Here is a 24,690-nt window from a genome sequence, read left to right on the forward strand (position 1 = left end):
GTGAAAGTAGTGATGATAATTATTGTATGGCAAACACCACAATATGAAAACTTTCACGATTTTGTCAGCAAAAGCGCAGCTTCTCAATAAAATGTATTTTGCCCATTTGCCAACTAGCAAAGCAAATGAAGATAGGTTCGAAGTTTTAGTACTAAAAGAACGATGAGTAATAAAATATAAAATCATTGAGCAACCACAAGTTTATAATCAGGTCAGAATTTGTAATTTTTCAAAAGAAATTTTTAAAACAGCTGCGGCTGAAATAAATTTGTAGCAGAGGCTGGCTGTGGATGTGTGTGGATGCAGCTAGGGTTTGCTTGGGCCTAGTAAGGCACAAATTAGCTGCGGCTGCTTAGAAACCTCAGAGTAGCTGCAAAGCTAAGTGGATTCGGCTTAGGTTAGATTATATTTAGAGAGACTTGAGGGGGACATTGGCTGAGGTTCAGACTGCAGCTGCGATTTAAAAAGTTTATTATTAAAACCACACTGCTAAATGCGACTGAGGCCCCTAAGCCCTATTTATAATTAAAAAATAACATCAATATAAGTAAATTCTATTTGTCAATTAATTGAAACATAAAAATCATTACAGATTTATTATTTTTGTATTAGCCACCGAGTTAATTTCATTTATGGTCATTGGACAGACATATGGAAAAAGTTAGTAATACTATAAATAAACATTACAAGGAAAACTTGAAACTAATGAAGTCTACTTCATATAGACCCTTTTAAATCTATTTCTCCCGTAGTATGACATACTTACGTCCATAGAGATACTATTTATGATAGAGTAGAATCGTTCCATAAACTTTAATTTACAAAGATAAAATTTTGAAAACTATATTTATTAGAAATAATATAAATAAAAATACATTATTCTATAACACAAATAAAATATATGTTGTATAGTACACAATGAGACAAATATAACAAGGAAGGTTACGTTCATGAAGAGAAAAGAATTTAATAATATTTTGTAAAAGGGGGCCAAACGAGAACAAGAAATTTGAAACATAATCTTTTTTTGTATGTGTAAGTGCGAAAGAACTCGAACGTTTTGTTTGCAATGTGGTAAACTAAAACAAAGGATAACAAGAAAAGAAAAACGTTAATTAAGACCGACCGGGCGTCTGATACAAGTAATTTGTAGAATACCTTCGCTTGTGATAAGAATATTATTACAGTACTTGCCAACAAATCTGCATAATAAAAGTCATCTTTCCTGTCAAGGGGAACAAAAGCAAGGATGAAATTATTCTTAGCATCATAATAAATTAACTGTATCTATTTATATTTATGTCTTGCTTTTAAGGTAAAAATCTACTTTTTATATTAGGAAAATATGAAGTTGTTTAAGACGCAAACAAATACTAAAGCAAAGTAAAAAATAACCAGAAATTAAAGTAAAAGAAAAGTTGGCAAAACTTATCCAAATTTTTTGCTATGGTTTTTGTTACTTGAAAGTTGACAATTATTTGTCAAAACTTGTCGTTTTTCATTTTCCCTTTGACCTCATTTTAATTTGCTTTATTTAAAAAATGATGTCCAAAAGTAGTACAACAATTACAAACTATTAACATTCATGTTATAAAAATAAAAAGAAAAGTAAAACTCATTGATTTTATTGCAGTAATTTCAACCCTTTGATTATCAGGGCTACCGAGGCTAAAACCATCCCAGGACCGATGTAAAGCACTCATGAAGAACGAGAACACCTTTTCAGTGCTTAGGTAGATCCTAATGGACGAACATACAAAAACTTTATATAAAAGGATGTATATTTGTATGTAAAAAGAGGCACCATGACCCAAGTGAAAAAAGTTGGAAAATGTTAAAATTTTTAAGCATACAATTTGCATATTCTGTGATGATACACTTGCTAAAATACTCACACACAAATTCTGTGTTTGTGTGTGTCTGTGTGTAAATGTATTTTTATGTAAAAGTTAGTGTATTTGTGTGTTACAAATGAAAAGTAAGGAAATCTTCAAAATAAACTATAAACAAGGAAGCCTATCATTAAAGCTTTTTAATTCTTAATATCATTATAATTACTATTCAAAACTTAAATATAAAATACTATTTGTTATGTTTATGAGATAAAATTTTTGTTTTGAAAAGCGTCAAACAAATTTATACTTGACACATAAAAATCATACTAAGTTTTTAGTTTTATGGCTATTTTAATTTTTCCAACCCTCACCCCAAACATAGCCTAAACTAAACATAAAAAGTACATTTTAAGAAAAATTACGCTTTACACAAAAAAAATCTAACAAAAAATCTTCATAGTAACTGATCAAATATTTAACATAATATTATCTATTTATCGCATCGTATCATAGACAGCTTTCCGCGGATATAAAAATAAAAAAAATATAAGATAAAAACCTGTTTTGTCAGACCCGAGAGGCCAAAGGCCTGATCTAACAAAACTGGTATTGATTTTATGATTTTATTTGAATATTCGTGGAAAATTGCCTGTAGTACGATGCCATAGATTATTTTTCAGTATGGCTGAGAACACTTTATGCAAGAAAACATACTAAATAATAAACAATTTTTTTTTTTATAACAAATTGTTTGTGATGACAAACTACAAAATCACGAATTTCTCCCATATATATTTTTAGCATATGAATCTAGGATTGCTAGTAATAAGTGAGTCTATAGATCCTGGATCGCGTTTCTTTGAAGTATTTTATAAAGTGGAACTCCAGTGAAACCCGAACAATTCCACCAGCTCCGGAAACTCATATCCTGAACACAAAAAAATCTGTTGGTAGAATCCTTTATTATGTAACTGGAGAACCCATAACATTACATACACATAACAAACAATCTATTTTAATATAATACCAAAAAAGACAAATAATATGTTTGAGTAAACCTTCCTAATTAGTAATTACATATGTACATCTTCAATTAATATTTCTCAAGTTCACATTTGAATTATCAAAAATTTAGCAAGACACGCTTCCTGAGAATATTGGGTATTATGCCTTTTTGTTCATGTTTGGTGTAATTTCAAAATATTTTAATTGGTTTACTCTCTGTAGGGGCTAGAAATCTAACATTGAAGAGAATAATTACTAGAGAATACTATAAATAAAGGAAAATCAAATGAAGGTTAACAAGGATGACAACATCCATAAAAGCGAAGCTTTGAAACGGTATGACAGACGAACATTAACTCTTGTAGAATGTCAGAACTGAATATACAAAATAAGAATTTATAAGTTTTGACAAAATTATACGTAAATTTGTTGCAAAATGTCCTAAATACAGAATTTTGTTTAAGGACATACTGACATTTTTAGGACTTGATTTTAGAGATGCTTCGCTCATAATATTATACCTTATTGTAATTGGAATCAGTAATCAAAAAATCAGATCAATCGGATGATTTTATCACATAAAAAATTTTTGTTAAAAAAGTTAAAAAACAACATGTTTAAAATGGACGTACGGACATTCTGGTAACGATTATAGAGCTGCTACGCTTTCTAAATCGTACCTTACTACTACAGGAATCATCATGCAAAGTTTGAAATCGATAGGACAATTTTAACATGCCTAAATTATTGAAAAAAAGCTATCCGTTACAAACTGACTGACGGACGGACTGAACGACCCTAATTATAGAAAAGCTTCGCTTTTAAAATCTAGATTTCCCCCATACTAACTAAAATGTTACAATAAATAGAGATATAAGCAAGATATTTTATTGCTTTTGTTAGAAACAAAAATAATTATAAAAACTTTTTTTACAATTTGTATAGAAAAGTTTCATAAAATTTTTTAATGGGAATCCAAAAAGTTTCCAAGTAGTGAAATCTAAATTTTGCTATGAATAAGTTAACCCTTCATTTTGTAAAAGAAAGTGATTTCCAATTACATGGAAATATATAATAGTTATTTATCGTATTGTGTTATAGACAGCTTTCCGCGGATATTAAAAGGAAAAATTATAACATATTATGATTTTTTTCTTTTAATATTGGTGGAAAATTGTCTATAATACGATGCTATACTTAATTTTTTAAGTATGGCTGAGAACTGGTTCTAATTCAGCGGACATAAATTTGTTTCGAAGCCATACTGGACAATATTTTAAGGTATATCACAATCAAAACTTACTAATACTGCTTTGTCAGGAACTGATATTTTTTTTTGCCAAATTAAAACATTCATAATATGCTCAAGTTATTTGATATTTGTCTTCTTTTCTAAAAGTTTATTTTAACTTTATTTTCCAAGAATTTCTTTTTTATGTTTTTGATTTGGAAAAATTTACGTAAAAGGAAATTTTATTTCCAAAAATTTTCTTAACATATAGGAAAATATATATCAACGAAATGATTATTATGCAATATATTAAATTTGATATCAAAAATAACTAAAGATGCTTTGAATCTTTACATAATTAAATAATCAAATTCTAAAGCTTATAATATCGTTGTCTGATGTTCTAACTTATATTTTAAGGTTGAACATATAATTTCACCAAAATGGGATTACATCTATAAGAAAAAGGTAGTGGTTGGGATACGATGGTTTTAGGCCTCGCACATGGGCTAAGAAACTTTGGTGCAATCGTGTGTAATACTGTGTAAATATAATTTTGAAAGAAAAGCCTTTTTTAAATCAAAACTTTTTTGGTTGGTAGATAGATGTTTAGTGATTACAAATCAAGGCTGAAAACTAATCAAATATATCATTAGTTTTCAGCCTTGATAAGAACGATAAAAAAGTATTTTTAAAAAACTTTTTCATTTTAATTAATATTACTTCTATTAACCTCATCATTTCCTGCTGGGATAAGTTACAGCCTAATTCCACTTCCCAAAATTTCATATTAACAATTCTTAATATGTATTTTCAAAATGTATAACGATGATAAAATTTACCTGAAACCAGTCTTTAAAAGCCAACCAGCCAAAGGTATCAATCACCAGTTTACGCTGCCGAAAGTCTGTAGCCTAAGATTATTTGTTGTTATTTACAACCAAATCTTTAGTTTTTATTGCAGTTTTAGTAAGAAAGTTTATAACTGCCAAGCCGTTTTGTTTGATTGAATTTTTAATTTTTGTGCTTTCCCTTTAGGGGCCTTTTGAGCACAGAACCCTTTCTCCTATTTGTAAATATATTTAAAATAAAAGTTAAAAGGTGTGATTTCCTTTCTATGTCTCATTGTCTGACCTGGCGTTGCCCTAACTCTGCGGGGCTACCCAGTACCCGATATAACCTAACCTTAACTTACCTCACCAAACGAACGGAAAATTATACCTCATTATTTAGGTCAAAATAAAAAAAAAATTGAGGGGGGGGGGGGTGTCCGTACTTTGAGGGGATACGGCGTTAGGTGACAAATATTTCACTTGTATATTTTCCAATTTAAAAATTGTTTTACCTGATGAACACAAGGTAGATGTCCTGGAATATTACACACGGTACATCTCAGCTTGGCCTCCTCTACCCAACACACATCCTCCCAATGTGAGGTTTCTAAAATATAATTGTTTAATGATGCAATTAAGAGCTATATATTTGGCTTTCCTCACTATGTCTGGTTTGCAACGCTAGTTTTCTTTATATGTTTTTTGTTATTTTTGAAGCTGAAATTCTACATATATTCATGTCGTTTTTACACTGACCTCTAAGAAAACAATTTTATTTCAATATATCACGAATAAATTTCTCACTAAATTCTAGGGGCCTCAAGAAGTTATATATTACCTTTATATTTGTGACTATCTGGTTAAACATCTAGGACACCATCTTCCAGGTTGAACATCCTCCTGGTACTTCCAGATATCTATATACCTACCTAGACATCTGGGATACCATCCTCCAGGTTGAACATCCTCCTAGTACTTCCAAATATCTATATACCTACCTAGACATCTGGGACACCATCCTCCAGGTTGAACATCCTCCTAGTACTTCCAGTTATCTATAAACCTACCTAGACATCTGGGACACCATCCTCCAGGTTGAACATCCTCCTGGCACTCCCAGTTCTCATGTCCTGCGTGGTGACATCTCCAACAATATCGAATCTTATTTCTCTCTCTGAAATGAAATATTCAATGTTGAAAAATTATTTGATTTTATCAATGCTCTACTAACTTCTAGTGTCATCAAGCCTATCTCAACTTTTGTAAGTGTGTTTATTAAATTATGTGTATTTAGAAACAGACTCATATTGCAAGATTTAAACCTTATCGACAAAATACACAATTTTGATTTTAGTGTACTTATAGCTAGCCACAGTGTGCAAATGAATCAAATTCACAGAAATTTAGCAAGACGGAAATAAGGTCAAACAGAACGAAAAAAATACATCAGTAACTTATAGAGAAGCTTACTTTTTTCTCTTTAACAAAAAACTTTAGTCCTTTTCTTTATTTTTAACTTGAACACAAAGTAAAACGATATCTGCCAGTCCGGTTTAGCATCCACTCTATCTTTTTAGGTTAAGCTTCTCAAAGCAATATTTTTTAATATAAAAGTGGATACAAAAAATATGTTTTCTTACAATCAAAAAAATTCTGTTTCATACCTGGACATACTTCTGGTGCGCCCAGACTGTCTCCGCTGTCTCTTGGGTCTGTCCTCTCTCTTCTCCTCTCTCTCATCCTCACTCCTCTCAGAGACAGTATCTATGTCCATGTTGAGCTGGGAGCGGGCCACTGTTGTCTTCTTCTCCTGGTAGTTGGCAGCAAATGCAGTCGCTAAACTAAAAGAAATATATGGTAGCGGGACAAAGTGTCTCAAAAATCAGCCATGTGACGTCATGAACTGACCAAGCTAAATTTGCTTTATTCACTTCACTAAGAGATTTACAAAATAATATAATATTTTAAAATGAGTGATTATCCATCTCTTTTTAGGGGGTTTCTTCCCCACCTCTCCTCTCATCTCCCTCATTTTTATGACGTCACATGATTGATTTTTGAGACACTTTGTCCAGCTACAAAATATAACAATAACTAGCTTAACCGAAACAAATTAACATCATTGAAAAATTGATAGTAAAAAGTGTTAAAAATAAACGCTAGTCACATCTTGTTGTAGTCAACTGTCGGTCGGATACACTCTAGATACAAGAGAGCGAATCATTACTATTACAGTAAATCCTTATGTAGTGAGATATTGATTTTAGTTGGTTAATTATGATTTACCAATGCTATCAATTAATTGCAATCCAGTTCGATGATTTCTTTGACTATTTAGCCTACATTTTTGCAGGAACTACAAAAACCAATCATAAATTGTTAATAAGTCTTTCTCTGAATCAATAATTGTTTCACAGCTGAAAGCTCATTGCTATCCTTGGACAATTTAATTTCTGTTTACCTTTCAATTCTTTTTCTTCTAGCATCCGGATCTTCATCCTCACTCTCTGTCAAATCACTCAGGTCACTTATATACACATCAAATCCCTTGTACGAGGGTCTAAAATATTAAATTAATTAAACACAGATTGCTATTAAGCTTGATTTGGTAAAAATCTACTGTTGCAAGTAAATTTGGCCGATATGTTTTATAAAACTAAAAAAACATCAAAAATTATTAATTCATATAAATCAAGCGGATACGCTGCTAGAGGCTTCTAGGGGCACTAGGCGGGGGGTTATGCAGTTAAAGAGATACAGACAAAAATGCTTACTACTTTATAATATAAAATTAGTTAAAGTCGAAAACTTACTTATTATCCCCTTCATCATTAGTGTCAGAAATAAGATCAACAACCATATTACTACATTCACTAACATCTTCTTTATACGTTGTATCATCACTTTCATAACCCTAAATAAAATCATTATTGGATGCTCAATTACCTTCCGCTAGGAAGAATTCACAGGATGAACAAAACTAGCTAAGGTGCCTAAAGCTTTTCCAACAGTCAAAATAACAATTAATAAGCAAAATTATTTTTTATATGTCTCCTTTGGGCTGCCAAATCCTTAGAAGAAGCTATGCAATTAAAATCAACCTTTTTGATAGCAGCTGAGGAAAATCTGAAAGTTGGTGTTGAACAGGCAGAACTCTCAATATTATCATCCATTCCATTCATATCATCATCAGTATTACACTCATTCTCATCATTAGGAACATCTTTGTTGTTGTGTATGACGGTGCAGTCGTTGTGGGAGTTGTGGGAGTGATCTCTCATTGATTTGTCTTCACTTGTTTCTTTCTGGTTGTCATGATCATCTGGGGCTGCTTCATTTGTTGCAACCTAAATATTAAAACAAATGTCATTGAATTGAAAAGCTCCTAATTCTAAATACCATTTTAGATAATAGATATTAAAAATTTTTAACTAAATTTGAAATTAAAGCAAAAAAAAACTCTATTTTGGATGTATGTATAACATGCTAAATTTTTGTGATATTAATGAATTAAATAATGTAAAAACTAGATTTTTTTAGATACTCATCAAAACATGAAAATGTACTTTTTTGAACTAAAACATAAATCTAGAATATAAATGATTTCAAATTTCAATCTAAATTGTCTATAAATAACCACATAATAAAAGTCATAAATATGTTACTTCTAACCATACATAAAGCAGTTGATAAAAAGTTTAAAATAGAAATGTTAATGTGTAAAGAAGTATGTCAACTTTAATCTCTCTATAAAGTAACATTTATGCTCTTTTATAATAGACAAATTATATATAGAGCAAACATAAACAAGAGTTCAAATTTTTAGCAAGTTTGATTTCATCAAATTACCATTGCATGGCTATAAAATCTCTTTCAACATCAAGGAAGAAAAGAAGAATTAATTGAAGATTATGGACATTTAAAAAGTGCAGCTACCCTATAACCCTGTTTTGTCCTTCAAAATGCTACTTTGTTGGGTGCATGACTATGTTCTATTGTTCTAAGGCTATTGTAATTTAATTGGATTTAGTTTTTTTAGAAAATAACTGATGACTAATCTAAATTATCTGTAGTATTTTACCTTTTTCTCTGGGCTCTCTGATGATTTATTGCGCCCAAAGGAGTCACTTGAAATTTTCCTTAAAATGTATAAATCTTTAGAACAACAAAACTTCAACCATAAAAGTGCCTGGGAATAATTTATTCTTTGAATATGGCAGTAGAGAAAGATTTAAAATGTTTTAACAAAAACAAGGAAGAAAATATCCAAAAGAATAAAGCTTATAAATGAAAGAAATTCATAGGAAGTTTTGATTGAAAAGTGGAAAGTCAATATGACCATGGCTTTATTTATAAATTTGCTTTGCTGCATGGATTATCCTACCTTTTCATCAATTACGTACTCGATCACCAATTTATATGCATAGAAAAGATTCAACATTGCAGGTTATATATGAATGTTTTATTTTTATTTTATGATTTCGAGTCAATTATCAATTATGTGTACCAATGGGAAAACTTTTTGACAATTACAATCACGAAACTTCGATATTTAATTACCTCATAGCAGAAAGTATAGAGGGTAATGAATGTCGTCTTGAATCTTGAGTTAAAATTGAGGATTCTATTGTTTTCAATTCATCCAATTTGTGCTCAATATTCTTCAATCTAAACATGTTTAATTCAAAAGACAATAACAACATTGATTAATATATGCAGATTTTTAAAGCATTAAGTTTTTTTTGTCTGTAACTTATGATTTTGATAACTACTGAACCGATTGAGTTTTCCATTTTAGGGAAATTTCACATAGATACCATGATAGTTTTAGGTTATTTATTAATATATCTAAGGATGGTTTGGGGCAATATTTCGGTCCTTCCCTGAAAATTCGAACACAGAGCCCTTAGATGCTAGTCATTTAAAATGATTTAAATCCTGAAAAAAAATAACTGGGCTAGCCCTATGTAAACATTTTTAGTTTTTAAATAATCATGATTTCCTACTTTAATATTACCTTTGGAGAATAAGACCCAAGCCATCCTTGGCCATCTCTGACTGGCTGCCGTCCGCGGGTACCATGGCCTGTCTGGACTGGAGGCTGGTGCTCGTACCGTACTGGGTCTCCTGGTATGATTGCACCTGAAGACATCACTCACATAAGAGTGATTTGATCTTATAGGGTTAGCATTGGGTTTATTATGTACAAAGGTTAGGCATGCACTGTGATTAAATCATGCCCATGCAAAAAAGTAGTTAAGAACCAATTAAAATTTCATTTAAATCAACATCATTATTCATCAGCGCTCGGCAGCCGTGCGTTAGCCGCGACTGAACCTAAAGTTTGATACCACTTTGGAGTGAATAATTTAAAAAAAATAGATGCATGCCATATTTGAGAAAAGTTTCGACTGCCGGCTGATTTTTAAAATTATAAATTTGATTTCCATGAGGCTTACTGGTGGCGGACGCACGGCAGCCGAGCCTGGATATTCAATTTTTACAATCTGCAGCCGTCAGATGTGAAAAAGTCAACAATAACCGCAATTTTGATAAAAATGACACAGTCATTAGCCGCCGCCGAGAGTTAAATCTGCATTAAAAATTTATGTTTTTTGTATGATTTTTAAATTCTTAAGTATTTTTTATCAATCTATTTCCTTACTGGGTTACTCATGGGTAAAATTGGTTTTGTTAGAAGAAACACAAAATTTGATAACATGAAATACATGTAAATAACTAACACTTATTAAACCTTAGAAAGTTAGACTTTTAAATTTTTAATCCATGCAATTTTATATTTTTTACAAATATTCTAGCAAATGAATTAACGTAAATCTTATATTTTTGTTCCTATATCAACTCAACACACGCACATTTAACATCTCTTACTCTCTCTTTGCATGTAAATTTTTTTTTATGTATAATTTAGATTTTTTCTCCTACAAGAGGTGAGAAATACTTAGTTGTTATGTCACTATTTCCTATATTATAAGGGCTGTCTTTAGCTTTGCTGAATATATTTATGTAGAGTCCTATTCTTAGATAAAATTTATAATACTGGATTTATTTGGACAATTTAAACCATATGTTATAGAGTAGCCGTTCCTGGAAAAACCTACCGTTCCCTCCCACATCAGGCTCTTCAGGTCATGATAATCTATTGTTCTGTTTCTTATCCTTTTCTGTATTCTAGCTGAATCCTCCTCTCTTCATACAAATAAATATAAATTTTTTAAAACAAGGATGACAACATTTTATAATAGCGAAGCACAGAAAACGGGCAAAATGATTTAAAGAGCATATGTACACATGGTTATAAATGAAGAATATAATATAAAAATCACAAAACCTTAAACATTTTTCTTATGTTGGAATTTTATATTTTTGTAGCATAAATGACAGACTGGCGGACCAAGTAAATTATATACTGGATGCTAAAAATTATAGAGAAAAAATCTGTCTAATGTCTCAAACAGCAGCTGAGAAAATCAACGGACATTCTGAGGGAATTATAGAGTAGTTCCGCTACTAAAAAAATCAATAAAAAGTTTACATATAAATGGGGAGAATGTTATATTATATTAAAGCTCCAAAGTTTTATATTTTTTTCCCTATCAGAAGAAGAACATTCAGTAAGAAAGAACAAATTCTTCTCTGCAGTGGAATTATGAACAGACTTGTCATCACCGCTTTCCATCTCATGATCAGTTTCAATTTTGTTGGCAACTTCAGAATTCACAGCTATATTATTTTGCACAACTTCACCAAACACAAAGTGATCATATTCAGAAGTTTTTGTTTCTGTTTCAGTTTCAGTTGTCAAATCATGATCCTCAACAGTGAGTGTCTCTGAGTCAAAACTAGAACTTGTAAAATCAGTTGTTGAGCTGAAATCTGATTTAGATGAGCCGAATTTTTTGTTTGAAATTATACAACTTTCCAGTTCTGACAAGCATTGGGTTAGAAAGTTTCTTTGGGGAATCAAATTTTGTGGTGAAGGATTTAAATCGACTTTATCTTTGCTTGCTGATGAATCATCAACAAAAGTACTTTCACGAGATTTCTCCACAGATTTAACTTTGGCGCCTTTAGCAAGTCCAAGACTGACAAACTCATCTTCCATGTCATTAAAATCTTCATCAGTTTGATCTCCAGAGTTTCTATTTTCATCATTCTTTATTTCAAATGATTTATTTCTAAGTACAATATTAGCTTTAACATTATACTCATTAACATCAGTTGATATTTCATGATCTTTTTTATTGTCAGAATATTTATTTTTAATTTCTTCATTGACTGCAGAAAATGCTGAATTTTTGTTGGTAATTGAACTACAGTATTCCTTTGATTCCTTGGTAGTGAAGCTACTTTGCTGTGTTTTTGTTGTACAGTTGTACTGCTGCTGCTGTCTGGCAGTTTTTTGAGTGGTTTCCTCTGAAGAGTTATAATTTTGTTGTTGTATTAATTTCTGCATGTTATCTGTACTATTCACCAGGTTCTTTCTACATTCAAGACCTAAAATAATTTTTTTTAAAAGGTGATGTTCTTATTTTCATATTTCTTAATATTCTTCGCCTCTCCATTTCATATTTAAAAACTAATTTTTATTTCCACTGGATTTTAAATTCTAACAATCCTATAATTGTTGTACTATCCGCAACAAGACCCAGTTTCGCCCACAAACACAACTATGAGAGGGACGGACAAACATACCCAAGATATAAAGTAGCTGCACTTCTAAAAAAATAAAAGGTGAACATTACTTTAACCGGTATAAGTAATATTGTAATAACCAACTTTAAATGGTAAATACAAAAAAAACTTTTATCTAGTTCTTGAATATAAAAGTGATCAATGTAAAATTTGTATATAAATTTCATGTTTTTTTTTTGTCCTGGAAATTAATTTAATGAAAACAATATGTATATACATCAAAAAATCAAGATTGTAAGAATGTATCAAATTTTAAAACTTCATTTGTATTAAAAATGCATACATATGCTTAATTTTATACTTTCAAATGAAAATGACTAGTAGATATTCTTTCTTGATACATTCTTACAGAAAAAGTGTGCATACCAATCTTTTCAACAAGAGCCAGGTCTTTACCAATCTCATCTGCAATGTTGTACTTCTTTATACTAGACCCTTCTACATGCTGAAATATTTAATGTATTGTTTTATATTGATTTATGGAGTAGCTGCACTAATCATATTAATTTACTTTAATTTTTTTTTAGATTTTTGAAAAAGTCATCATAAATAAATATTTATTGGGAGAACATACGCTAATTAATAGATATAGAATACATGGAGATTGAGAGAGATTCTCGCATTTCTGAAAAAATATTTCTCCAAGCTGGCTAATATATTGATACCCCCGATCTCAACACTTACTATTTTACCCTAACCCCATCCATGACCAGGGAAGAACGTTTTGACCAATATTTGAGGACTATATTAGCAACCTTAATTGACGACAAAAATAACCCTGTAAAAATATCCAAATGTTTTTTATCCATTTGCTAGTTAAACTGTGTTTTACAAATGAACCTGGCATTTCCAGTGTGGAGGGTCTTATTTAGAAAAATAAATATTTGAATTGTAAAACAACTCACCTGTGGCAGAGGACTAAGGGCAGGCAGATCAAACGGTGTTAGTTCTCTGTTCAACTCCAACAAAGTTTTATGATTTACCTGAATCAGAATTTTTAATTCAGCCAAAAGTGTTTTGATTTTATAGCAATTCAGCTTGAATTTTACCATATCTGCTATTATAATATGAATAAATTTATTTAAATATTACAATTTACAAACAAAGTTAATAAAACTATGTGATAAAAGCCTATTTAATCTAAACCTTTGAATCTAGAGATCTTATAAAGTTTTTCCTTTTTAAACAATTTAAACTTACTTGACTCCTAATGCTTGAGAGAGTATCCTTCATATTGCAAAGAACATTCTCGAGACTATTATTAGTATTATCATTGTTGATGTTATCATTGTCTGTTGTACACAATATCTCCATCTTATCCTTCACATTCTGTAGAGCTTCATCAACACCAGTAAATCTGGATATAAACAATAAAAATATTTTTGTTTTTTTGTATATTTTTTCAGACTGTCACAATTACCTAGACTAATTGTGTTGTTTTATTGGTGGAAAAGTTCAAGGCATGGACTTTAGTTAAAAACTATTCAATGAACATGGACTTTAGAGAAAAATTTAAAATACAAAAAAATATGAAATTAAACATATTGCTTGTATCTTAATAAATTTAGAGAATAAACATTAAAAGGCTTCCACTTTAGGTTAATAACAGATTATAGATTAGGAAATTTAACAGAGTTGCTTTATTGCTAACATTTCTCTCTTAATATTAAATACAACCTTTCATTGTTTATAATTTGCTTGTTATTAATTGACAACTTTATTGGAGATTGAAATTACCTTTTGCCAACTCTTGATTCACTTTTGAAGAACTGTAGCTTCTCAGATATGTTACTGAAGTAAAGAATGATAATTACCCAGCAAATTTAAATGAAATAAGAAAAAAATAGTAGAAGGAAACGTATGATTTGTTGGAAAGGTTAGTTTTTACTTTTTACATTTTTAATTAATTTCATAGTGAAGTTAGATTTAGCAGTAATATTTTGAATTAATCAGAGCCATATGAAAAAATTCTGAATTACCTCAAAGCATGTTCAAGTTGTGAGCTAGAATCCACATCTGTAGTTGCATCATTTCTTTCTGTCTCTGTATTACTTATATTATCATCAAGATTTATTGGTTCATTGTTGACGAGGACTTCCATCTTCTCCTTCTTGACTTCTTTCCGCTCAAGAGAGGTAATATCAGATGCTGTAAACTCAGCACCAACAGTGTCAAGAGAATTTGTTGACAGATTTAACGAGTTTCTGTAGGCTCTGAAATTAAATTTTTCTTAGTTAAAGAAACAAAATGTCTGTCTGTCTAAAATTCTATAATAATAACTATGATTGCATGGCTATAATCTGCTTAACTTTGCATGGTTTTACTTTTTCATCTTTTATCGAAATTTTCTTCTACTCCTAGTAAGGTTTATTTCTGTAAATGATACCCAGGGATATAAAGGGATAAGACAATGTCTGATAAATTGATGTAAATCCCAAATGATGATATTACCACTTCTTTAGCGTAAAATTAGTGGTTAAGACGTTTGAACACTCAACTTCATATATCAACCAATCAAAATTCGCTGAAGTCCCCAAAGTCGTTAAGTCAACGAACAAGAAAATATTATTTTAAAACTTTGGAGAATAGTGTAATTAACAACCCATTGTCCCACCTCTCTCTGATGCTACCTACCTGTAATTATCCACAGTTTTATCCTTTGCTTCTTTCCTGTACTGGCTTGGACGCAGTAACGTGGCACTTTTAAAAGATTCCCGAGATGTTTCGTTTGATTCCTTTGTTAATAAAAATAGAAAATTTTAAACAAATATTGGATCATGGAAAGAAAACGAAGCAGCGGATTTCGTCGTATTTTCACAGTAGCTTTTATCCTATTTACTACCCCAGCGGGGATCTCTAACCTTGCTAATGTGAAAATACGACGAAACCTTTGTTTTATTTCAATGGTTCCAAATATTTAATACTTTATTATCATCATTAACAATATAAAAAAAAGATGATGATCATAATTAAAAAATATCTATTTTTGTTCCTTATTAACTTTGTTAGTTTCGGAAAGGTTCATCTTTAGATTTTCATTTGTATTTGTTGTAGTTTCTTGTGACTGCCAGCCTTTGATAGGCTTTTGAACTGTTGTAAAGTTACACTTTTCATGTGCTTCACTTTTATACATTTCATGATCTTGCAAAATAACATTCTTGTTTTCTTCTTTCTGATATTCTGATTTGAAAGATTGAGTATTATTACCTGTTTCTGATAGACTTACTAATGATGAATTCTCAAGTTTATGGTTCTGATGAGACTCTACTTTATTTGTTTTATCTATTCCTTTAGAATCATACAGTCCAAAATCAATAAACCCATTTTCATGAGTATTGGAGTACTTTGAGGTTGATGAGCTGTGAACACTTGATTCAAACATTTGAGTTTCGGAGAATTCATTTAATTGACTATTATTTCTTATTGATTGATTGATTTGACTGTTTGATTTAGATTCAGTATAAGATTGAGTAGCGGAGTTTTGAATCATCGATTCTTTTATTGATTTATTGGTTGTTTCCAAATCAGAACTAGATTGAGTGCTATAACTTTCATTTGTAAAGCTCTCAGTTGATGATTGATTGATTGAGTTAAAAGCAGTAGACTCTGTGATTGATTGATTTCTATAACTTTGAACAGATTCCATCATTGATTGATTAGATGATTGTGCAATTGATTGATTGGTCGAACTAACGGCTGTTGACTCTGTGAATGATTGATTGCTATAACTTTCAGTAGATGTTTTAATACTTGATTGATTTGATGATTCCATCATTGATTGATTCGTACACATTTGAGCAGTTGATTCTGTCATTGATTGATTTTGTGATTCCGTTAATGATTTATTGTCATTTAAATATTGGTTTTCCATCAATTTTTGTTCATTGTTTGTTGTATTAGAACTACTTTCAGTAGCATTCATTGCGTCATTTTCCTGCTTAATATCTTGACGTTGTCGGGGTTTTCTTTGCTGTTTAAACCCAAACTTATTGCCCTTTCCAACAGCCACTGGACCAAATGGAGTTGAGCAGGAGTCATTCCCATTGCCTGTTGGAGATGGCGAGCGGACAAATTGAACGCCACCAATTTTGACTGGAGTTGAGGAGCGTAGGCTTCGTCTGCGTTCCAGCGTGCATGGCACATCACTGGAACTAGAATTGCCGGACACATAACCAGAACCAAACCTTAAAAAAAGCATGAATATTTTAGTTTTTCAGTTCGAGTAGTAATGAAAATAAAACTTGCAATCCAAAGTCTAAAAATATTTGTATTTATTTGTATTGCTTAATATTTGTATATTCGATTAACATATTAAATACTATTGCTTTACAAATTTTTAGACCATGAAATAAATTTCTTTACGCACGCCATCCTTGAAAAAAAAAACAATACCTGGAGCTTAATTTGTAAAGATTTGTCTTTTCTGAGTTTTGATCCAAGTTGTCCTGAGACCCGAGGTCAAAACCATTGATTTTCACTGGAAATCCGCTCCTGATTTAATACATTATTATTATTATTATATTTCAAATTATTAGCTTTACATGTTTCTCATTCTACTAACCCCCTTACCCTTACCTATAATAACATTTTTTGAAAAGATTAAACTTTTTACAGGGCCAAATACAATCAACGCAACTTAGGAAACACCTCCCTGTAATTGAAGATTCCCCTTTTCTTTTAAATTATCTTAAAGCAAACCACCTAATTAAAATATAGGATGTATGCAATTTGTTGTACTTAAAAAATTAGTATTGTCAAAACGAATATTTTGTATTTTCTAAATTGGAACAGTTTGACGTCATTGTCATGCCATGAGTGTCAAGGGCATTGCAAACACAAAAAGAAAAAAACTTATATAATTTGAATACTAAAAATTAAACTACAAGGTTTAATTCTAAAATCTACAATTTTAAAATTTATTTCAGTTCAGATTAATTTTTATTTAAATATATAGCTTATACTTAAGCCACCTATTCAAATTTACTTTTAATGCCCTTTGTTACATTTAAACTGAATTTATACAACAAAAAAGGTCTTGATGATCTTCTTATTATGGTCTTATTTATAACCAAATATATTTTAAAAGAAATAATCATTATTGTTTTTTTATTAAAAGGATGCCAAATTATTAAAATAAATGGAATAATACACGGCAGCGATGTTGAAAAGAGACTATCCAAGGAAAAACACACAGCTCAATTTGTAGGAATATATTTCGATTAAATCACATCTAATCCTTGTCAACCTGCACAAAATTAACCATATTTCATATATTTATAGTAAAATCAGATATATATTTTGAAAAATATTAGGTTATTTTAAAGTAAAGAAACAACAAAATAATGAAAAAGTGCTCGAAAATACAAAGAAAAAGTTAAATGTATTATAATGAATATGGTTATCCCTTCTATTATTGTTTACTGTACAAAGGTTTGTTTGAAACTGAGCAATTTAACCCCTGGTTTTGGTGTAAAGGGAAGGGGTAGAAGGGATGGGGGTTTAAAAGAATCAAAGTTCAAAAGAATGAAAGTTTTGTACTGTATAACTTTTGTTTTTTAAAAAAATATTGCAATTAGCAAAACAGAAATACGTGAATGTGTTGAAAAGATTTTAATTTTACATGAAAGTGTATAAAAAATGTCATAAATTAAACAATAAAGTATTAAACATTTTTTTAGTAATGATCAACAACCAAGCAACAAATGTAAATTTATATTTAGATAAAAAAACAAGTAAAATTACAATTTTTTATTAAAATAAAAAACATTCTGATTGATGCTGTTGCCTTAAAATATTTCATTTAATTAAAGTTAAAAGTTTTCTTTTATAGATTTTTGTAAATGAATTCTTTTAAAATAGATTTAAACAGAAATCATTGATACATAGCTTAGTTTTGTTCCTTTCACTTTTACGTCAATTTTGATTTTATAAAAATTCAAAAACACAAGCTAAAAAGAATTAATGATATGTTTGTTTTTATTTATAGCATTTGATTCTGATTTCCTAGCGTTACAAAAATCTTATATTCTTACCAGATTCTTATAATATATTAATAATAATAATATTCATTAATTGTAAAGATGCTACGCTTTATGTCTTAAACTTTCCATTATAACTTTATTTTTTGTCGTTATGTTTAGATCTCCGCCAACTAATGATCCGGTTAAATGCTTGATTTCGGGAAAGCTTTACATATGTCCGAAGCAGGTTTTATTTATTTTCTTTCAAGATAAATTGTAACTTGAGGCTAGGTGAACAGCCACAATACAGGACACATTACAAACTTTCCCGATTTTGTATTACTTTTGAGGAACATGATTCCAGTTACGTCATATTTTTCTTTCCCGAAAAAGGGAAGGGGGAAAGAAAAAAAGGGAAGGGGGGAAGAAAAAAGAGATGGGAGAAAAGGGGGTTTTCCCCATCTCTTTTGAAGAGATTTTCTTCCCCCCTTCCCTTTTTCGGGAAAGAAAAATATGACGTAACTGGAATCATGTTCCTCAAAAGTAATACAAAATCGGGAAAGTTTGTAATGTGTCACAATACAGTACTTGGATGTCTATGTGTTTCTTAAGATCACTCATCAATAAAACTTTTAGTCTACACATAGATATAACCTTTGCATTAGTCCTTGAGATTTGAAATATAAAATATAAAAACATCAAATTTTATATATCACTACAGGATTCTCCCTTAGCATTAGGGGATTAGGGGCAGAGAGGTGCTAGAAAAATAGCTATAAACCGTTCCAATAATTGTATCTAAAAATAAAATAGCTTAAAACGAGAGATCCTATGTGAAGCTTACCGAAAATATAGAACCCAAACATTGCATTGAGATCTTAAGCTTCAGACAAAAACCCCTTCATACTTTATATAATCGATAAGGAAAACGAAAAGCAAAGACATAAAAAAATGTAAACAAACCTTAGCCCAGTTTTATTATTGAACTGTTGTTGTTGTTGTAATGGCTCTGGTGGCTCTGATGAACTCCGAGCTCCAGACATGCCTCCGCCCAACCAAACCATACTTTATGCAAATTATTTATCTATAGAGCATTTTTGCTTATACAAATTTATTATTTTTCACTTATTAGAAACTAAAACTGCAGAGGAGAGAACATATTCACTAAAATTATTTTGTCATTGACATTTGTTCTAAAGTTACTACACACACAAACTAGAGCCTGCTCATTAGTCAACTTAATACACACACACACACAAACACCCACCCACCAACACACTAACACACACACACACATACTTACCCTTAAAGTTACACAAAAAAAACATAGAAAATCAGACACACAAGCAGACTTAAGCGACAAACAGATTGACCTAGTGTTATTTACACTTCTTTACCTTCAGTTCAAGTTCTTTCCCTTTTTAAAACTCGTCTCCTCTTTCTTTTTTCTTTTCCTGAACATTGTCCTTTATAATATAGGGGCAATAGACTTATTAGTTATCAAATTATTACTCCTAGATTTGTATGTTTCTGTCTAATTTCATTAAAATATATAAATATCAATTAACCTTAAAAACAATTTTTTAAATGTTATTATTGTAGTATGACTCAGCTGCAATTCAGCTATCTGCGGCTGAAGGTTCGGCTTCTTCAAGCCTAACGGTTAACTGCTAAAATTTATATTTAAGTTTTAGCTTGGTTTGGTCTTAAAATTTCAGTTCGATTTTTTTTACATTTTCTAGAATGATATCTAGAGAATATTTATAGAATATTTACTCTGAAAGAAATTCAAATTCAAATTCAAATCTATGTTATTGCTCTAATTTTGCGGCGCATGGTGCGTTGCTTTGCGGCAGCGGCCGGTCAATAATAGGTCAGGGAACAGCTGACAAACACCGTCCCCCTTAGCGCAAACAGATTTTGAGACTCACACACATAAAAGATAGGTTAGAATATGAAACAGAAAAATATATGTTACATATATTAGCCATATTTTAACATGATTTTTAAAATTTATGCTTATAATTGTTGCTTTGCTTAAGAAATATTAGTATTTTCTATTAGATCTAGTAACTATTCTCATACCAAGACAGACAAAACAAGAACAATACAATGCGTTCCTGTAAAATAAATACAACTACTTTACACAGCGTAAATGCGATGTAAAATTACACATAAAAATATGCAGTCTAAGTTTACACATTGGTCTCAACAATGTGCAAAAAAATTATACTAAAATCATTTTGAAATAAAAACAAAAATATTTTGAAATATTTTAAATCCTTGGTTTAGATTTAGATCAATTAATTTAAAAACATTTTTTTCAACTAATTCTATTTGAATCTACAGACTTATTTAACACAAACCAGTTAAACGCCTTAATTGAAAGATAATAACAACTGAAAATCAACATGTTTAAGATTATTCCATATTGTTATAAGAATCTTCATGCAAAGATTCAAAGATAGGTAAATTCTAAAATAATAAAAAAAATTACATGCTAGCAAAGGACAGACGTATTTTAGTACGTACTCTCCATAAATGTATTATAATTTTTCTGCTTAAAAATATCACTGTGAAAGTATTTGAGACCTTGGCAAGACATTTATATCCGTGTTTACCGTCTAATTTTACTTTCCACATAACATATATGTACACATCTAATATTTATACATGATACTAATAAACATTTTTTCTACTTCCTGCTTTTCTCAATTAGCAAAAATTTAAGAATTTTAGTTAAAAATACAAGAAAATATTAAAAATTCATTAAAAAGACAAAATTGGAAAAATATCCCAATTTGAAATTTAAAAATACATTTGTGTTTTCCCTCAAACTACTTTTGAGCAGAGCACAGGACTCCTAACTCTCCATATTTTTAAAATCAATGGAAAATAATAGATTGGGGATCCATATTCCATATGCCTAAACCCTGTGGGAAGAGAGGGTGTGTAGGGTATCTAACCTGCAAACTTATGGGACCTAACCTGCTGCTCTAACCGTGTAAACTATAGGGCTACCAAGTTCCCAATATAACCTAACCTGACCCAAAGTAATGATTAAACAAATGAGAAACTTTTTATAATTTTGTATCAAAATAGGAATGGTCCAAGGGGGTTTCTGTGCTAAACAAGCCACTTTGAGGTAAAACGCCGATAAGTTTTAGTCTTATGTTTTCTTAACAACTAATTTTATCAAAATCTGCAATTTTGAATTTTTATTTATAAGAAGACGACATCTTGATAATTGTCTTAAAAATTTTTCTATACAAAACTTGTAGAAAATAAAAAAAATATGTTGTAATTTTGAGAAAATATAACATTCGCAAAAAATTTCCCTCCGAATTTGTGTTTATTTGACTTTAGACAAGCGTTTAATTCAATCCTTAAAAAAATATTCTTGAGTTTTTCTTTGTCGAAATCAAAAGCAATTAGAGGACGTAAATATAGCAAGCAATTTAAATATAATTTATTTTGAACTTAACCATAATGGATTTAAAAAGAAGTTTTGACAATCAAAAAATCCTTGTAAGGCAAAAGGTTTAAAAAACTGTGCTTCTATTGGACTCATTTTTCCATGTTATCTTCCATGGAACATCATCTTTGTTATTTGGAATAATTGTGTAATCTAAAGAATAAATTACATATAGAAATGCGTCTGTGAATGATAATTTGACAGTAAAGTGGCGGTGAAAAGACTATTGAAGGGTACTTGTGTCGCAGGATGTCACACAGATAATTGTATGGAGAATATTACATAGGTAGAAGCAGAAATAAACTGTTCCATTAATTGTAAATCTATCTTACTTTGTAGGAACTTATAGGTTTTTTAGCAGCATCATCTTTTTATGTTTTTTTAGTGTGATGAAAACTTGAAGAATATATATTTCATGGTTTTTAAAGAATTAAAGAACCTAGTAAGTCGTCTATTTATAATATGTAATTAATTGGTTTTTCATATTCAGTTTTAAGAATGATAACCAACCAAGAAGTCTAATAATACGTATTCTATAAGTTAAAGTTGTTAGTTCTACTAAAACTATTCAGTGCTTAGTATTTTAAGTTGACAAATGTATGAAATTTGCAAGGATTCTACTAATGGTTTTGTATTGATAATCATAAACAAAAAAGAAATATATTACTAAAAATTTTATTTGTTTTATATAATTTTTTTGCTAAATGTAAGAACCTAGATCGATACATAAAAAAATTGTATATTCTAGTTCTTTTTAATTTTCTGATGTATTTAGAAAGTCATGTTCTTATAACGATTGTTCTATGGTTTTATATTGTTAGTTGGCAAGTATGAGAGTGCTGAGTCATCAATCATAGAATCATAATTTATACACAAATAATAATTTACTTTTATCTTTAGAATACAGTCTAACATGTATTCTTAAGAAAATATCTATTTTTCATTTTTTAAAAAAAAGTTTTAAGATAAAATTAAGTCTTTTTTATTCAGAAATAAGGTATAGTATAGCCAACAAGCAAAAAGGTCGTCAATTCTACTATGTGTTGCCCCCCAACGACAGCTGACAAACACGTACAGGTTTCTTAATTTTTTTCTTTTCTAATCAACGTCGTTGTTGGTATGATCTACTTTTTAACACGTTTTCCATACAGAATCTATCAAAATATAGAATTTCTGTTTCATGACTCACGTCGCCGTTTTATAAAGATTTTTCCTTACCACATGAAAACTATATCTTGCTAATTAAAATAATATCATGCATTTATTGTTTAGATTATTTAATAGCAATTTAATTTTGAAACTTTGCCTTACCTTAAAAAATTCACTCTGATTACTTAAAACAGCTTTTGTTAAAAATATATTCTGAATAATATTTTTTAAAATTCATGCTATGGTCATAAGCATTCTTGTAAATGTTAAGATGGATTTTAATCCTCCTGCGGATTTATAACATGTATATAGGTCACCCCTTTTGTTTCAATATTCATTATCCCCCTCCCCCATTTTACTCTCCTATCCCCCCCCCCCATCCTTCCGACTGACTTGAGTAACTAAAACTTTAAAAGTGGTGCTTTAAAATAACAAGAACAAATATGTAAGTGTTGAAAAAAGTTGGTGATTTTTACAGCTTGGATGGCAATAACCTGCAAAAAGCTTAAAAACTGCTCAATACAAATACATAGCTTCAATAAGAATATATCCCTTTCGTTACAATCGTCATTTGTGTTAATGAAGGTAAAATAAGGACATATCACTAATACTGTTAAACGTTTTTTAAAATTAAAAACTCGTCCTTTTAAAAGGGCAAAGATTTCTCCACTAGACTAGATTAGCGGTAAATAGGACGGAAATACAAATATGTCATTTATAGAGTATATTCGCTAAATGATGACAGCATGATAATGTGTTGGTCGACAAAAATCACTTATCTAAGTAATTTTGTGTCACCTTAAAAACTTTTTCCCTTTTTTGTGGCTTTTAAAGAGTATGAAAAAAGTTTGAAAGTTTTACAAGCTTTGCATTATCTTTATGTTGCTTCAAAATAAACCTTTGAAAATACAAGAGACTAACTTTTAAGTTTTATAACTATTTATATTGAGTATAGCTACTCTATAAGTAAGAATGTCTGTAGATCTGTCATGTGTTAACCTGAGCGTTTGATAACGGAACTGGGAAAATTGAGATGGGGCTTATTCCATTTGAGGACGATTTCTCTTGGGAGGGTAACCATAGTAAAAATATAAGAAGCTTCACTGTAAAACAAACCTATTTCAATCCATCAGTTATCAAGATTATTTTTACAAACACGCAGACAGACATAATGATTCATTTATAATGTTCCAGTTTCAAAGAAAAAAATTCGTGTTTTTTAAAAATTTAATACTTTTACACATATGATAAGCTTTAATTTGTTGAACTCATGATTGATCAATTTTATAATAATAATAATAATAATGTTTATTTGGTGCTGCCAGGTACCCCCTAGCTTAGGAGATAGCACATACAATACTCTAAATTGCTGCTATCTATCGACAATTTAGAGTTTACATTATGATGTTTAGTCTCATACAAAATAAAATAATATATACTAAGAGATTAATTATTAACTAAATATAAATTGGTGGAAAAGAAGTAA

General features: G+C 30.1%; 2 protein-coding genes across 2 annotated transcripts; both read right to left on the bottom strand.

Annotated features, from left to right (window-relative positions):
* Positions 1–830: 830 nt before the first annotated feature.
* LOC145316081 (uncharacterized) lies at positions 831–15,355 on the bottom strand. The gene is made up of 19 exons (XM_080156375.1): positions 15,255–15,355; positions 14,600–14,833; positions 14,358–14,411; positions 13,821–13,977; positions 13,526–13,603; positions 12,987–13,065; positions 11,519–12,422; positions 11,027–11,114; positions 9,922–10,046; positions 9,465–9,572; positions 8,986–9,043; positions 8,006–8,251; positions 7,718–7,818; positions 7,366–7,464; positions 6,569–6,745; positions 5,972–6,078; positions 5,417–5,511; positions 4,914–4,985; positions 831–2,763 (listed from the first exon to the last, which is right to left on the bottom strand). Exons 2-19 carry the CDS (start codon positions 14,719–14,721, stop codon positions 2,671–2,673), a joined length of 2,763 nt encoding a protein of 920 aa, XP_080012501.1. The 5' UTR covers positions 14,722–14,833; positions 15,255–15,355; the 3' UTR covers positions 831–2,670.
* Positions 15,356–15,600: 245 nt separating this feature from the next.
* Positions 15,601–19,797, bottom strand: LOC145318408 (uncharacterized). The gene is made up of 3 exons (XM_080159697.1): positions 19,544–19,797; positions 17,013–17,111; positions 15,601–16,804 (listed from the first exon to the last, which is right to left on the bottom strand). Exons 1-3 carry the CDS (start codon positions 19,642–19,644, stop codon positions 15,601–15,603), a joined length of 1,404 nt encoding a protein of 467 aa, XP_080015823.1. The 5' UTR covers positions 19,645–19,797.
* Between the last annotated feature and the right edge of the window lie 4,893 nt (positions 19,798–24,690).

The sequence above is a fragment of the Acartia tonsa genome, chromosome 4, assembly GCF_053477335.1.
Source record: "Acartia tonsa isolate MP-2025a chromosome 4, ASM5347733v1, whole genome shotgun sequence".
In the NCBI taxonomy this organism is placed as follows: domain Eukaryota; kingdom Metazoa; phylum Arthropoda; class Copepoda; order Calanoida; family Acartiidae; genus Acartia; species Acartia tonsa.

Bases quoted from the DNA above. Each gene is read 5' to 3' on its own strand.
- LOC145316081 (XM_080156375.1), bottom strand. From the start codon at position 14,721: ATGGAAGTCCTCGTCAACAATGAACCAATAAATCTTGATGATAATATA. The intron at 9,044-9,464 runs GTAATTAAATAT...ATACATTTTAAG, and splicing joins TCTATACTTTCTGCTATGAG to GAAAATTTCAAGTGACTCCT. The intron at 7,819-8,005 runs GTTGATTTTAAT...GATTTTATTTAG, and splicing joins CCTCAGCTGCTATCAAAAAG to GGTTATGAAAGTGATGATAC.
- LOC145318408 (XM_080159697.1), bottom strand. From the start codon at position 19,644: ATGGTTTGGTTGGGCGGAGGCATGTCTGGAGCTCGGAGTTCATCAGAG. The intron at 17,112-19,543 runs GTTTGTTTACAT...GTATTAAATCAG, and splicing joins AATAATAAAACTGGGCTAAG to GAGCGGATTTCCAGTGAAAA. The intron at 16,805-17,012 runs GTATTGTTTTTT...GCTTTTTTTAAG, and splicing joins CTTTACAAATTAAGCTCCAG to GTTTGGTTCTGGTTATGTGT.